At 44.5% G+C, this 16083-nt stretch overlaps 3 protein-coding genes across 3 annotated transcripts; all 3 read left to right on the forward strand.

Annotated features, from left to right (window-relative positions):
- The first annotated feature begins 283 nt into the window (after positions 1-283).
- Positions 284-2301, forward strand: Usp17l8 (ubiquitin specific peptidase 17 like family member 8). The gene has a single exon (XM_087610225.1). The coding sequence runs from the start codon at positions 295-297 to the stop codon at positions 1834-1836; it is 1542 nt and encodes a 513-aa protein (XP_087466351.1). The 5' UTR covers positions 284-294; the 3' UTR covers positions 1837-2301.
- Positions 2302-5291: 2990 nt separating this feature from the next.
- Positions 5292-8222, forward strand: LOC147996909 (ubiquitin carboxyl-terminal hydrolase 17-like protein D). The gene is made up of 2 exons (XM_087610227.1): positions 5292-5383; positions 6271-8222. The coding sequence occupies exons 1-2, from the start codon at positions 5356-5358 to the stop codon at positions 7755-7757; spliced, it is 1515 nt and encodes a 504-aa protein (XP_087466353.1). The 5' UTR covers positions 5292-5355; the 3' UTR covers positions 7758-8222.
- A 2990-nt stretch (positions 8223-11212) lies between these two features.
- On the forward strand, positions 11213-14144 carry Usp17lh (ubiquitin specific peptidase 17 like H). The gene is made up of 2 exons (XM_087610231.1): positions 11213-11304; positions 12193-14144. The coding sequence occupies exons 1-2, from the start codon at positions 11277-11279 to the stop codon at positions 13677-13679; spliced, it is 1515 nt and encodes a 504-aa protein (XP_087466357.1). The 5' UTR covers positions 11213-11276; the 3' UTR covers positions 13680-14144.
- Positions 14145-16083: the final 1939 nt, after the last annotated feature.

Below are 16083 nucleotides of genomic sequence, written 5' to 3' on the forward strand. Positions count from 1 at the left end.
TAGTGGACGTTGGGGAGGGGCTGGGCTTTTAACCTGGGGGTGCAGACCTTTTGGGGTAATAACCTGGAGTCGCTGACTTGCTGGGCTTGTAACCTGGAGATTGGATTTAGGTTTAGAGTTTTTTTGTTTTTGTTTTTTTTTTTTTGTTTTATTTTGAGTTGTTTTGTTTTGTTTTGTTGTTGAGGGGGTAACATGGATATTAGTGCTAGGTACTGTCTTGTTAGTTTTCCTGAGTTCAAACTTAGGTCAGGTTTTCTAAAATGGAGTCTGAAGTTAAAAGATTTGACCACTGACATGTCCTCCACCAAAGCTGTTGGCCCTAAAGTCGTTTTGTGTTCTTGTCCTGTAGAAGATCCAGCCATGTCACCACCTGCTACCCCAGAGCTCCATCAAGATGAAGCACAGGTGCTAGAGGAGCTGTCTGCCAAGGGGAAGCCCAGTCTGAGTTTGCAGAGGATCCAAAGCCCAGGGTCAGGGCTCCAGAACATAGGCAACAGCTGCTACCTGAATGCAGTCCTGCAGTGCTTGACACACACACCACCTCTTGCCGACTATATGCTGTCCCAGGAGCATTCTCAGAGGTGTTGTTACCCAGAAGGCTGTAAGATGTGTGCTATGGAAGCTCATGTGACCCAGAGTCTCCTCCACTCCCACTCAGGAGGTGTCATGAAACCCTCCGAGATATTGACCTCTACCTTCCACAAGCACAGGCAGGAAGATGCCCATGAATTTCTCATGTTCACCTTGAATGCCATGCATGAATCCTGCCTTCGAGGGTGCAAGCAATCAGAAACCTCCTCTAAGGACAGCTCCCTGATCTATGACATATTTGGAGGCCAGATGAGATCTCAGATCAAGTGTCACCACTGCCAGGGCACCTTAGATTCCTACGATCCCTTCCTGAACCTCTTCCTGGATATCTGCTCTGCTCAGAGTGTGAAGCAAGCCTTGGAGGACTTAGTGAAGCTAGAAGAGTTGCAGGGGGACAACGCCTACTACTGTGGTAGGTGTAGAGAGAAGATGCCAGCTTCTAAGACCACGAAGGTTCAGACTGCCTCAAAGGTTCTCCTGCTAGTGTTAAACCGCTCCTACGATTTCGGGGGTGACAAGTTGAACAGGGTAGTAAGCTACCCAGAGTACCTTGACCTGCAGCCATACCTGTCACAGCCAACTGCAGGACCCCTGCCTTATGCTCTCTATGCCGTCCTGGTCCATGATGGGGTGACTTGTTCCAGTGGACATTACTTCTGTTATGTCAAAGCCAGCCATGGGAAGTGGTATAAGATGGATGATTCTAAGGTCACCAGGTGCGATGTGTCCTCTGTCCTGAGTGAGCCTGCCTATCTGCTCTTCTATGTCCAGCAGACTGACCTTGAGAAGGTCAATGTTGATGTGTCTGTGGGCAGAGTACATGGGGTTCTTCACCCTGAATCCCAGCAGAAGAAAACGCGGAAGAAAAAGCACAAGAGAAGCTCTTGCACAGAAGCTGTACACATGCCCCGAGAAAACAGGGAAAATACAGCCACCAAAGAAACCTCCTTAGGGGAGGGGAAAGTGCTTCAGGAACAGAACCACCAGAAAGCTGGGCAGAACCTCAAGACTACCAAAGTCAATTTGTCAGCCAACGGAACTGTGATTCATCAGCCCAGATATACCGCAAACTGGGGCAGGAATGCTCCAGACAAGGACGATCAACCAGGGCACAGTGGTGACAGACTCCTCACCACTCAGGGCTCCATGAACACTGGGCAGCTCTGTGGTCATGGAGGGAGCCAAAGATCTAAGAAGAGGAAGAACAAGAACAAACAAGGGCAGAGGCCTCTGCTTGTTTACTAGTGCTCAGTTACTCAGTCAACCTGGGTCCTGTGGACACACTGTCAACCTGAGAGGGACCTCTGGAAGAAGAAATTTGAACCCATGTCCCAAACAGGAACATGCCTTACCCCTCAGGTGGAGTCTTCCTTTCCTGTGCCCTTGCCTGCCTTCGCTGACTCTGTGAAGGATAGTCTGGATGTGGAAAAACAATGGCCAGGGTATAGGGACAAATTGAATACAAGAAAGCTGGAAACCTGGGGAAACACTGCCTACCTACCCTCTTCTGCAACTCATGGAATCTGAGGAGGGAAGAGACTAAATCCCTACCCTGGCACTCTTGATGTTCAGATTTTACCCTCTGCCAAGAAGTTGCTGGGCAGACTGACTTTTATAACCCCCTTTCTGGGAAATGTGAAGGACAAAGTGTAGAGATGTTCTTATTCCTTGTATGTGATTTGCAGTTCTTTGACCAAATAAATTCTGTTACTCCACACTCTGTTTTCTTATTTATTTATTTTTCGCCATGAATATAAATCAGTATGGTATTCACTTGGAAGAGTATACTGACCCTCATAATAACATTCATCTCAGAAATGTAGGGAGTAGTCATCACTCACTTGAGTTTTTAAAGGATTCTTTTCCCCCAGGGAGTTGCCACCTACCCTGTCTCTGATGTGAGGTCATTGACTTCACTGCAATCCCGGTTGCTAGACTTGTTTGAAGGTTCTGGGTTTGATACTGAAGGAGAAAGGTGGGCAGTCAGCACCTGTGGCATCAGCTGTTCATCAAACCCTAATGAAAAGTCAGAGGTGGGACTTGCAGAGACTGTGACAGCAAAAGTGTCTGGGCTCCTGTCTCTGCCAAAGACCTCACTACCTCGGTGTCCCTTTTGATTACACGGGCCCCAAGGTCTTCTTAAGCCTGTTTGGAAACTAGAAGATCACAAATTCTGCTACTGGGATGTAAATGTTGCTTCTTCATAGGGGAAGAACCACTCTGTGAACAATATACAGAGTTGATAATTGATGCCATGAAAATTGCTTGTTGTTACTAAACACAACTTGATTGCTGGTTTAAGAAACTCTAGTATGTTCTCAACCGATAGCTGTCAACCTCTCTGGAGATGAATGATTCTTTCACAAGGGCTGTATATCACATATCCTGTCTATTATATATTCACCTTACAATTCAACAGCAGTAGCAAACTTACAGCAACAGAGTAGCATGGGAAACAATTTTATACTTGGCGGGATGGCACAACACGAAGAAGTTTACTGAGAACCACGGCTCTAGGACCATATAAGAGAGATCTTTAAATGAAGAAATCCATTTCAAACCCAAGAACAATTACATAGCAGTTTTTGGAACATCCACAGGGAACTGATTACATATGATATGGGGAAGAGGGCAAGTAGATAGAACCCACCTACTGTTACCTCGGGTGGGTGTGTGCAGATTTGTTGAGGAATAACCTAGAAACTGGTATTATACCTTGGTCTTGTTGGGAGTTAACTTGGAAACTAGTGCTAGACCCAAGTCTTATTGGGTAGGTAATCTGAAAACTGGTGCTAGTTACTGGCCTGTTAGTTGAGTTCAACCTTAAGTCAGAATCTTTAAGAAGATCGTCTAAGAAATCAAAAGATCTGTTCACTCAAGCACAAGTGACCCTTTATACAAAAACAAACAGAGTACTACGATTTGCCTGGTGTGGTCCACCTAAAAGTTACTCCTATTACTCCAGTGGGAATGTGTCAGCATGATGGCATTAGCTGGATGATTAAATCACCTGAAAAGTAATGGTGCAGTCAAGAGCTGATAAAGGCACTATAAAAAGGGCATTATAACTAACTAGAGAATTCTTTGTGTGTTGATTCCTTACAGCCTAATGCTTGGGATGTGCAAGTACTGACGTACACTAAAGAAACAGATTGTAAGTTCAGGATAATTTTTTATCCCAGTGCCAAGTGCAGTCGTCTACTCAGTAGGTTAGATCAGGCTTCCATCACATGACCTTGACTGAACCATAGGAAAGAGACTGTTCTGCAAAAGTATAGCAAGCTTAGAAAGGAAAAATATAAAACATATGGTTCAATTATTAAAAGTGCACCAAGAAGTGAAATGGAACTGAATCCTATGTTCTGGGAGGTAACAGATTAGAAATTTGGGGGCAAGGTCCTACCCCGCTAAGTTTACCTGCAGGTACTGTGGCACACACCTTTAATCCCAGGAGACAGAGCCAAACAGATTTCTGAGTTCAAGGCCAGCCTGGGACAAAGCAGGTTCTAGGTAAAGAAGAAAGCTTAACTCCAGGTTCCGTGGTACAAGCCTTTAATCCCAGTACTACAAAAGACATAGCCATGCAGAACTCTGAGTTCAAGTCAATCTACAAACAAGTTCCAGGAAAGCCATGCATAGGCAGAGAAGGAATTGAAAAACAGAAAGCAGGTAATAGAATAAGGGGAACCATGCTCCAGATCCTGCAAGCAGCAGAACCTGGCAGCTTCAGTCATATGACTCTGGCTTTAGATTGAAAAATAGAAGGGACTACTGGGACAATTGATGCTGGTTAGCAGGAGCTAAGAAATTAGCGGTGATTAAGAAGACACTAGCATAATTGAGGTGATATTTTCTGTGAAGCTATACAGCAGGAATTAAGAAAGTTTTTGGTTGATAAGTATGGTGTGTGTGTGTGTGTGTGTGTGTGTGTGTGTGTGTGTGTTTATGTGTGTGTGTATGTGTGTGTGTATGTGTGTGTGTGTGGGGGGGTGTGTAATTGAATCACATCCACAGTAGTTAAATCACTAGAGGTGATAGCACTATAAAAATGTTATTATTAGTAATTAGAGAGTTAGTTGTGGGTAAAACACCTACATCAAAATGCTTTGTACATTTGGGTACTAATATATACTAAAGAAGCAGACTGTAGATTCAAGGTCATCCTCCTTCCCACACCAACACCACTGAGGATCAACAGTTTCCTTAGTGGACTAGATGACATCATTGACCATATGACCTTGACTGAAAAATGTATCTGCTACCAGAGAAATGATCTCATTGCAGATCCAACATCGACCAAGAAAACAAAACAAAACCAATACACAAACAAACAAAAAAAAAAACCCAAATAAACAAAACTAGGCCTAAGTTGTTTCACCTGATTCTGTGTGTTTATCAAGGTGAAGCAAACTCTTGTATGGCAGGCCTAGTCATCATTTCCTTTATTTGACATGGCTTTGCAACTTTATTCCAAGTAAAACCCAAGCTTAATACAAATAAGAAAATGGAGCTGAATGCAGGAAAATGGACTCCAAAGAGATCAGATTTCAGAGCTTCTTTGCAGCAGAATCCACAACCAACTTGGGAGGGGCTTGTCTGGGATTGGCAGTTCTGGGAAGGTTTGTGGGCGTGGCCACAGGACTAAACTATAAAATGCTGAGCATTTGCGATTGATCGTCACTTACAGCGATTTTCTGGAGGGAAAGACTTCCTTCTGCTGACTTAGAAGATTCCAGCAGGTTATTCGAACGGGATCATAGAAAAATGGTGACTGCTCCCTCCTTCACAGAAGGTAAGTCTCACTGTAAGGTCTTACATCTTGTGTGTTCACCACCAAAGCTGTTGGCCCTAAAGTACCTTTATTTTCTTGTCCTGTAGCCAGTCTAGCCTTGTCATCTCCTGCAGCTCTAGACATGCATAAGGATGAATCTAGGGTGATGGGACAAACTTCTGGAGACATGGGGGGGGGCTTCTCTGCACTTCTAAGAAGTTCAGTGTCATAAGGCATTCACAGCTTGCATATTTAGTGCAAGAAACTTGCAGTCATCTCTGCGAACCATACTGGAACTGATCAGATGCACTCAGAGTGTGGCCTTTTATTCGAGCTAGCTAGGGAACCACCGTGAGTAGGAAGGTTTTGGTGATGATGAGTCCAGAATATCTCTCAGGACAAGGGTTTACATTAAGCAGCAAGCAGAGGGCTGGGGGTGAGTATGCAAGCATCTGCTTGGAAAATTTTTAGGATCTTTTAACATATTGGTGTGTGCTGAGAGTCCTATCACATACTTAATGTCCGCTTCCCTCTGCATTAGTGGTCGTTGGGGAGGGGCTGGGCTTTTAACCTGGGGGTGCAGATCTGTTGTGGTAATGACATGGAGTCGCTGACTTGCTGAGCTTGTAAACTGGAGACTGGATCTAGCTTTGGAGTTTTTTGGTTTTTTGTTTTGTTTTTTATTGTTTTGTAGTGTTTTTTTTTTTTTATTTTGAGTTGTTTTGTTTTGTTTTGTTGTTGAGGTGGTAACATGGATATTAGTGCTAGGTACTGTCTTGTTAGTTTTCCTGAGTTCAAACTTAGGTCAGGTTTTCTAAAATGGAGTCTGAAGTTAAAAGATTTGACCACTGACATGTCCTCCACCAAAGCTGTTGGCCCTAAAGTCGTTTTGTGTTCTTGTCCTGTAGAAGATCCAGCCATGTCACCACCTGCTACCCCAGAGCTCCATCAAGATGAAGCACAGGTGCTAGAGGAGCTGTCTGCCAAGGGGAAGCCCAGTCTGAGTTTGCAGAGGATCCAAAGCCCAGGGTCAGGGCTCCAGAACATAGGCAACAGCTGCTACCTGAATGCAGTCCTGCAGTGCTTGACACACACACCACCTCTTGCCGACTATATGCTGTCCCAGGAGCATTCTCAGAGGTGTTGTTACCCAGAAGGCTGTAAGATGTGTGCTATGGAAGCTCATGTGACCCAGAGTCTCCTCCACTCCCACTCAGGAGGTGTCATGAAACCCTCCGAGATATTGACCTCTACCTTCCACAAGCACAGGCAGGAAGATGCCCATGAATTTCTCATGTTCACCTTGAATGCCATGCATGAATCCTGCCTTCGAGGGTGCAAGCAATCAGAAACCTCCTCTAAGGACAGCTCCCTGATCTATGACATATTTGGAGGCCAGATGAGATCTCAGATCAAGTGTCACCACTGCCAGGGCACCTTAGATTCCTACGATCCCTTCCTGAACCTCTTCCTGGATATCTGCTCTGCTCAGAGTGTGAAGCAAGCCTTGGAGGACTTAGTGAAGCTAGAAGAGTTGCAGGGGGACAACGCCTACTACTGTGGTAGGTGTAGAGAGAAGATGCCAGCTTCTAAGACCACGAAGGTTCAGACTGCCTCAAAGGTTCTCCTGCTAGTGTTAAACCGCTCCTACGATTTCGGGGGTGACAAGTTGAACAGGGTAGTAAGCTACCCAGAGTACCTTGACCTGCAGCCATACCTGTCACAGCCAACTGCAGGACCCCTGCCTTATGCTCTCTATGCCGTCCTGGTCCATGATGGGGTGACTTGTTCCAGTGGACATTACTTCTGTTATGTCAAAGCCAGCCATGGGAAGTGGTATAAGATGGATGATTCTAAGGTCACCAGGTGCGATGTGTCCTCTGTCCTGAGTGAGCCTGCCTATCTGCTCTTCTATGTCCAGCAGACTGACCTTGAGAAGGTCAATGTTGATGTGTCTGTGGGCAGAGTACATGGGGTTCTTCACCCTGAATCCCAGCAGAAGAAAACGCGGAAGAAAAAGCACAAGAGAAGCTCTTGCACAGAAGCTGTACACATGCCCCGAGAAAACAGGGAAAATACAGCCACCAAAGAAACCTCCTTAGGGGAGGGGAAAGTGCTTCAGGAACAGAACCACCAGAAAGCTGGGCAGAACCTCAAGACTACCAAAGTCAATTTGTCAGCCAACGGAACTGTGATTCATCAGCCCAGATATACCGCAAACTGGGGCAGGAATGCTCCAGACAAGGACGATCAACCAGGGCACAGTGGTGACAGACTCCTCACCACTCAGGGCTCCATGAACACTGGGCAGCTCTGTGGTCATGGAGGGAGCCAAAGATCTAAGAAGAGGAAGAACAAGAACAAACAAGGGCAGAGGCCTCTGCTTGTTTACTAGTGCTCAGTTACTCAGTCAACCTGGGTCCTGTGGACACACTGTCAACCTGAGAGGGACCTCTGGAAGAAGAAATTTGAACCCATGTCCCAAACAGGAACATGCCTTACCCCTCAGGTGGAGTCTTCCTTTCCTGTGCCCTTGCCTGCCTTCGCTGACTCTGTGAAGGATAGTCTGGATGTGGAAAAACAATGGCCAGGGTATAGGGACAAATTGAATACAAGAAAGCTGGAAACCTGGGGAAACACTGCCTACCTACCCTCTTCTGCAACTCATGGAATCTGAGGAGGGAAGAGACTAAATCCCTACCCTGGCACTCTTGATGTTCAGATTTTACCCTCTGCCAAGAAGTTGCTGGGCAGACTGACTTTTATAACCCCCTTTCTGGGAAATGTGAAGGACAAAGTGTAGAGATGTTCTTATTCCTTGTATGTGATTTGCAGTTCTTTGACCAAATAAATTCTGTTACTCCACACTCTGTTTTCTTATTTATTTATTTTTCGCCATGAATATAAATCAGTATGGTATTCACTTGGAAGAGTATACTGACCCTCATAATAACATTCATCTCAGAAATGTAGGGAGTAGTCATCACTCACTTGAGTTTTTAAAGGATTCTTTTCCCCCAGGGAGTTGCCACCTACCCTGTCTCTGATGTGAGGTCATTGACTTCACTGCAATCCCGGTTGCTAGACTTGTTTGAAGGTTCTGGGTTTGATACTGAAGGAGAAAGGTGGGCAGTCAGCACCTGTGGCATCAGCTGTTCATCAAACCCTAATGAAAAGTCAGAGGTGGGACTTGCAGAGACTGTGACAGCAAAAGTGTCTGGGCTCCTGTCTCTGCCAAAGACCTCACTACCTCGGTGTCCCTTTTGATTACACGGGCCCCAAGGTCTTCTTAAGCCTGTTTGGAAACTAGAAGATCACAAATTCTGCTACTGGGATGTAAATGTTGCTTCTTCATAGGGGAAGAACCACTCTGTGAACAATATACAGAGTTGATAATTGATGCCATGAAAATTGCTTGTTGTTACTAAACACAACTTGATTGCTGGTTTAAGAAACTCTAGTATGTTCTCAACCGATAGCTGTCAACCTCTCTGGAGATGAATGATTCTTTCACAAGGGCTGTATATCACATATCCTGTCTATTATATATTCACCTTACAATTCAACAGCAGTAGCAAACTTACAGCAACAGAGTAGCATGGGAAACAATTTTATACTTGGCGGGATGGCACAACACGAAGAAGTTTACTGAGAACCACGGCTCTAGGACCATATAAGAGAGATCTTTAAATGAAGAAATCCATTTCAAACCCAAGAACAATTACATAGCAGTTTTTGGAACATCCACAGGGAACTGATTACATATGATATGGGGAAGAGGGCAAGTAGATAGAACCCACCTACTGTTACCTCGGGTGGGTGTGTGCAGATTTGTTGAGGAATAACCTAGAAACTGGTATTATACCTTGGTCTTGTTGGGAGTTAACTTGGAAACTAGTGCTAGACCCAAGTCTTATTGGGTAGGTAATCTGAAAACTGGTGCTAGTTACTGGCCTGTTAGTTGAGTTCAACCTTAAGTCAGAATCTTTAAGAAGATCGTCTAAGAAATCAAAAGATCTGTTCACTCAAGCACAAGTGACCCTTTATACAAAAACAAACAGAGTACTACGATTTGCCTGGTGTGGTCCACCTAAAAGTTACTCCTATTACTCCAGTGGGAATGTGTCAGCATGATGGCATTAGCTGGATGATTAAATCACCTGAAAAGTAATGGTGCAGTCAAGAGCTGATAAAGGCACTATAAAAAGGGCATTATAACTAACTAGAGAATTCTTTGTGTGTTGATTCCTTACAGCCTAATGCTTGGGATGTGCAAGTACTGACGTACACTAAAGAAACAGATTGTAAGTTCAGGATAATTTTTTATCCCAGTGCCAAGTGCAGTCGTCTACTCAGTAGGTTAGATCAGGCTTCCATCACATGACCTTGACTGAACCATAGGAAAGAGACTGTTCTGCAAAAGTATAGCAAGCTTAGAAAGGAAAAATATAAAACATATGGTTCAATTATTAAAAGTGCACCAAGAAGTGAAATGGAACTGAATCCTATGTTCTGGGAGGTAACAGATTAGAAATTTGGGGGCAAGGTCCTACCCCGCTAAGTTTACCTGCAGGTACTGTGGCACACACCTTTAATCCCAGGAGACAGAGCCAAACAGATTTCTGAGTTCAAGGCCAGCCTGGGACAAAGCAGGTTCTAGGTAAAGAAGAAAGCTTAACTCCAGGTTCCGTGGTACAAGCCTTTAATCCCAGTACTACAAAAGACATAGCCATGCAGAACTCTGAGTTCAAGTCAATCTACAAACAAGTTCCAGGAAAGCCATGCATAGGCAGAGAAGGAATTGAAAAACAGAAAGCAGGTAATAGAATAAGGGGAACCATGCTCCAGATCCTGCAAGCAGCAGAACCTGGCAGCTTCAGTCATATGACTCTGGCTTTAGATTGAAAAATAGAAGGGACTACTGGGACAATTGATGCTGGTTAGCAGGAGCTAAGAAATTAGCGGTGATTAAGAAGACACTAGCATAATTGAGGTGATATTTTCTGTGAAGCTATACAGCAGGAATTAAGAAAGTTTTTGGTTGATAAGTATGGTGTGTGTGTGTGTGTGTGTGTGTGTGTGTGTGTGTGTTTATGTGTGTGTGTATGTGTGTGTGTATGTGTGTGTGTGGGGGGGGGTGTGTAATTGAATCACATCCACAGTAGTTAAATCACTAGAGGTGATAGCACTATAAAAATGTTATTATTAGTAATTAGAGAGTTAGTTGTGGGTAAAACACCTACATCAAAATGCTTTGTACATTTGGGTACTAATATATACTAAAGAAGCAGACTGTAGATTCAAGGTCATCCTCCTTCCCACACCAACACCACTGAGGATCAACAGTTTCCTTAGTGGACTAGATGACATCATTGACCATATGACCTTGACTGAAAAATGTATCTGCTACCAGAGAAATGATCTCATTGCAGATCCAACATCGACCAAGAAAACAAAACAAAACCAATACACAAACAAACAAAAAAAAAAAAACCCAAATAAACAAAACTAGGCCTAAGTTGTTTCACCTGATTCTGTGTGTTTATCAAGGTGAAGCAAACTCTTGTATGGCAGGCCTAGTCATCATTTCCTTTATTTGACATGGCTTTGCAACTTTATTCCAAGTAAAACCCAAGCTTAATACAAATAAGAAAATGGAGCTGAATGCAGGAAAATGGACTCCAAAGAGATCAGATTTCAGAGCTTCTTTGCAGCAGAATCCACAACCAACTTGGGAGGGGCTTGTCTGGGATTGGCAGTTCTGGGAAGGTTTGTGGGCGTGGCCACAGGACTAAACTATAAAATGCTGAGCATTTGCGATTGATCGTCACTTACAGCGATTTTCTGGAGGGAAAGACTTCCTTCTGCTGACTTCGAAGATTCCAGCAGGTTATTCGAACGGGATCATAGAAAAATGGTGACTGCTCCCTCCTTCACAGAAGGTAAGTCTCACTGTAAGGTCTTACATCTTGTGTGTTCACCACCAAAGCTGTTGGCCCTAAAGTACATTTATTTTCTTGTCCTGTAGCCAGTCTAGCCTTGTCATCTCCTGCAGCTCTAGACATGCATAAGGATGAATCTAGGGTGATGGGACAAACTTCTGGAGACATGGGGGGGGGCTTCTCTGCACTTCTAAGAAGTTCAGTGTCATAAGGCATTCACAGCTTGCATATTTAGTGCAAGAAACTTGCAGTCATCTCTGCGAACCATACTGGAACTGATCAGATGCACTCAGAGTGTGGCCTTTTATTCGAGCTAGCTAGGGAACCACCGTGAGTAGGAAGGTTTTGGTGATGATGAGTCCAGAATATCTCTCAGGACAAGGGTTTACATTAAGCAGCAAGCAGAGGGCTGGGGGTGAGTATGCAAGCATCTGCTTGGAAAATTTTTAGGATCTTTTAACATATTGGTGTGTGCTGAGAGTCCTATCACATACTTAATGTCCGCTTCCCTCTGCATTAGTGGTCGTTGGGGAGGGGCTGGGCTTTTAACCTGGGGGTGCAGATCTGTTGTGGTAATGACATGGAGTCGCTGACTTGCTGAGCTTGTAAACTGGAGACTGGATATAGCTTTGGAGTTTTTTGGTTTTTTGTTTTGTTTTTTATTGTTTTGTAGTGTTTTTTTTTTTTTTATTTTGAGTTGTTTTGTTTTGTTTTGTTGTTGAGGTGGTAACATGGATATTAGTGCTAGGTACTGTCTTGTTAGTTTTCCTGAGTTCAAACTTAGGTCAGGTTTTCTAAAATGGAGTCTGAAGTTAAAAGATTTGACCACTGACATGTCCTCCACCAAAGCTGTTGGCCCTAAAGTCGTTTTGTGTTCTTGTCCTGTAGAAGATCCAGCCATGTCACCACCTGCTACCCCAGAGCTCCATCAAGATGAAGCACAGGTGCTAGAGGAGCTGTCTGCCAAGGGGAAGCCCAGTCTGAGTTTGCAGAGGATCCAAAGCCCAGGGTCAGGGCTCCAGAACATAGGCAACAGCTGCTACCTGAATGCAGTCCTGCAGTGCTTGACACACACACCACCTCTTGCCGACTATATGCTGTCCCAGGAGCATTCTCAGAGGTGTTGTTACCCAGAAGGCTGTAAGATGTGTGCTATGGAAGCTCATGTGACCCAGAGTCTCCTCCACTCCCACTCAGGAGGTGTCATGAAACCCTCCGAGATATTGACCTCTACCTTCCACAAGCACAGGCAGGAAGATGCCCATGAATTTCTCATGTTCACCTTGAATGCCATGCATGAATCCTGCCTTCGAGGGTGCAAGCAATCAGAAACCTCCTCTAAGGACAGCTCCCTGATCTATGACATATTTGGAGGCCAGATGAGATCTCAGATCAAGTGTCACCACTGCCAGGGCACCTTAGATTCCTACGATCCCTTCCTGAACCTCTTCCTGGATATCTGCTCTGCTCAGAGTGTGAAGCAAGCCTTGGAGGACTTAGTGAAGCTAGAAGAGTTGCAGGGGGACAACGCCTACTACTGTGGTAGGTGTAGAGAGAAGATGCCAGCTTCTAAGACCACGAAGGTTCAGACTGCCTCAAAGGTTCTCCTGCTAGTGTTAAACCGCTCCTACGATTTCGGGGGTGACAAGTTGAACAGGGTAGTAAGCTACCCAGAGTACCTTGACCTGCAGCCATACCTGTCACAGCCAACTGCAGGACCCCTGCCTTATGCTCTCTATGCCGTCCTGGTCCATGATGGGGTGACTTGTTCCAGTGGACATTACTTCTGTTATGTCAAAGCCAGCCATGGGAAGTGGTATAAGATGGATGATTCTAAGGTCACCAGGTGCGATGTGTCCTCTGTCCTGAGTGAGCCTGCCTATCTGCTCTTCTATGTCCAGCAGACTGACCTTGAGAAGGTCAATGTTGATGTGTCTGTGGGCAGAGTACATGGGGTTCTTCACCCTGAATCCCAGCAGAAGAAAACGCGGAAGAAAAAGCACAAGAGAAGCTCTTGCACAGAAGCTGTACACATGCCCCGAGAAAACAGGGAAAATACAGCCACCAAAGAAACCTCCTTAGGGGAGGGGAAAGTGCTTCAGGAACAGAACCACCAGAAAGCTGGGCAGAACCTCAAGACTACCAAAGTCAATTTGTCAGCCAACGGAACTGTGATTCATCAGCCCAGATATACCGCAAACTGGGGCAGGAATGCTCCAGACAAGGACGATCAACCAGGGCACAGTGGTGACAGACTCCTCACCACTCAGGGCTCCATGAACACTGGGCAGCTCTGTGGTCATGGAGGGAGCCAAAGATCTAAGAAGAGGAAGAACAAGAACAAACAAGGGCAGAGGCCTCTGCTTGTTTACTAGTGCTCAGTTACTCAGTCAACCTGGGTCCTGTGGACACACTGTCAACCTGAGAGGGACCTCTGGAAGAAGAAATTTGAACCCATGTCCCAAACAGGAACATGCCTTACCCCTCAGGTGGAGTCTTCCTTTCCTGTGCCCTTGCCTGCCTTCGCTGACTCTGTGAAGGATAGTCTGGATGTGGAAAAACAATGGCCAGGGTATAGGGACAAATTGAATACAAGAAAGCTGGAAACCTGGGGAAACACTGCCTACCTACCCTCTTCTGCAACTCATGGAATCTGAGGAGGGAAGAGACTAAATCCCTACCCTGGCACTCTTGATGTTCAGATTTTACCCTCTGCCAAGAAGTTGCTGGGCAGACTGACTTTTATAACCCCCTTTCTGGGAAATGTGAAGGACAAAGTGTAGAGATGTTCTTATTCCTTGTATGTGATTTGCAGTTCTTTGACCAAATAAATTCTGTTACTCCACACTCTGTTTTCTTATTTATTTATTTTTCGCCATGAATATAAATCAGTATGGTATTCACTTGGAAGAGTATACTGACCCTCATAATAACATTCATCTCAGAAATGTAGGGAGTAGTCATCACTCACTTGAGTTTTTAAAGGATTCTTTTCCCCCAGGGAGTTGCCACCTACCCTGTCTCTGATGTGAGGTCATTGACTTCACTGCAATCCCGGTTGCTAGACTTGTTTGAAGGTTCTGGGTTTGATACTGAAGGAGAAAGGTGGGCAGTCAGCACCTGTGGCATCAGCTGTTCATCAAACCCTAATGAAAAGTCAGAGGTGGGACTTGCAGAGACTGTGACAGCAAAAGTGTCTGGGCTCCTGTCTCTGCCAAAGACCTCACTACCTCGGTGTCCCTTTTGATTACACGGGCCCCAAGGTCTTCTTAAGCCTGTTTGGAAACTAGAAGATCACAAATTCTGCTACTGGGATGTAAATGTTGCTTCTTCATAGGGGAAGAACCACTCTGTGAACAATATACAGAGTTGATAATTGATGCCATGAAAATTGCTTGTTGTTACTAAACACAACTTGATTGCTGGTTTAAGAAACTCTAGTATGTTCTCAACCGATAGCTGTCAACCTCTCTGGAGATGAATGATTCTTTCACAAGGGCTGTATATCACATATCCTGTCTATTATATATTCACCTTACAATTCAACAGCAGTAGCAAACTTACAGCAACAGAGTAGCATGGGAAACAATTTTATACTTGGCGGGATGGCACAACACGAAGAAGTTTACTGAGAACCACGGCTCTAGGACCATATAAGAGAGATCTTTAAATGAAGAAATCCATTTCAAACCCAAGAACAATTACATAGCAGTTTTTGGAACATCCACAGGGAACTGATTACATATGATATGGGGAAGAGGGCAAGTAGATAGAACCCACCTACTGTTACCTCGGGTGGGTGTGTGCAGATTTGTTGAGGAATAACCTAGAAACTGGTATTATACCTTGGTCTTGTTGGGAGTTAACTTGGAAACTAGTGCTAGACCCAAGTCTTATTGGGTAGGTAATCTGAAAACTGGTGCTAGTTACTGGCCTGTTAGTTGAGTTCAACCTTAAGTCAGAATCTTTAAGAAGATCGTCTAAGAAATCAAAAGATCTGTTCACTCAAGCACAAGTGACCCTTTATACAAAAACAAACAGAGTACTACGATTTGCCTGGTGTGGTCCACCTAAAAGTTACTCCTATTACTCCAGTGGGAATGTGTCAGCATGATGGCATTAGCTGGATGATTAAATCACCTGAAAAGTAATGGTGCAGTCAAGAGCTGATAAAGGCACTATAAAAAGGGCATTATAACTAACTAGAGAATTCTTTGTGTGTTGATTCCTTACAGCCTAATGCTTGGGATGTGCAAGTACTGACGTACACTAAAGAAACAGATTGTAAGTTCAGGATAATTTTTTATCCCAGTGCCAAGTGCAGTCGTCTACTCAGTAGGTTAGATCAGGCTTCCATCACATGACCTTGACTGAACCATAGGAAAGAGACTGTTCTGCAAAAGTATAGCAAGCTTAGAAAGGAAAAATATAAAACATATGGTTCAATTATTAAAAGTGCACCAAGAAGTGAAATGGAACTGAATCCTATGTTCTGGGAGGTAACAGATTAGAAATTTGGGGGCAAGGTCCTACCCCGCTAAGTTTACCTGCAGGTACTGTGGCACACACCTTTAATCCCAGGAGACAGAGCCAAACAGATTTCTGAGTTCAAGGCCAGCCTGGGACAAAGCAGGTTCTAGGTAAAGAAGAAAGCTTAACTCCAGGTTCCGTGGTACAAGCCTTTAATCCCAGTACTACAAAAGACATAGCCATGCAGAACTCTGAGTTCAAGTCAATCTACAAACAAGTTCCAGGAAAGCCATGCATAGGCAGAGAAGG

The sequence above is a fragment of the Rattus norvegicus genome, chromosome 1 (genome assembly GCF_021556685.1).
Source record: "Rattus norvegicus strain SHRSP/BbbUtx chromosome 1, alternate assembly SHRSP_T2T, whole genome shotgun sequence".
Lineage (NCBI taxonomy): Eukaryota > Metazoa > Chordata > Mammalia > Rodentia > Muridae > Rattus > Rattus norvegicus.

What these genes read in the sequence shown, in the direction of transcription:
- Usp17l8 (XM_087610225.1), top strand. Translation starts at nt 295, where the DNA reads ATGTCCTCCACCAAAGCTGTTGGCCCTAAAGTCGTTTTGTGTTCTTGT.
- LOC147996909 (XM_087610227.1), top strand. Translation starts at nt 5,356, where the DNA reads ATGGTGACTGCTCCCTCCTTCACAGAAG. An exon ending in TGCTCCCTCCTTCACAGAAG is followed by an intron (nt 5,384 to 6,270) that starts GTAAGTCTCACT and finishes CTTGTCCTGTAG; the next exon opens with AAGATCCAGCCATGTCACCA.
- Usp17lh (XM_087610231.1), top strand. Translation starts at nt 11,277, where the DNA reads ATGGTGACTGCTCCCTCCTTCACAGAAG. An exon ending in TGCTCCCTCCTTCACAGAAG is followed by an intron (nt 11,305 to 12,192) that starts GTAAGTCTCACT and finishes CTTGTCCTGTAG; the next exon opens with AAGATCCAGCCATGTCACCA.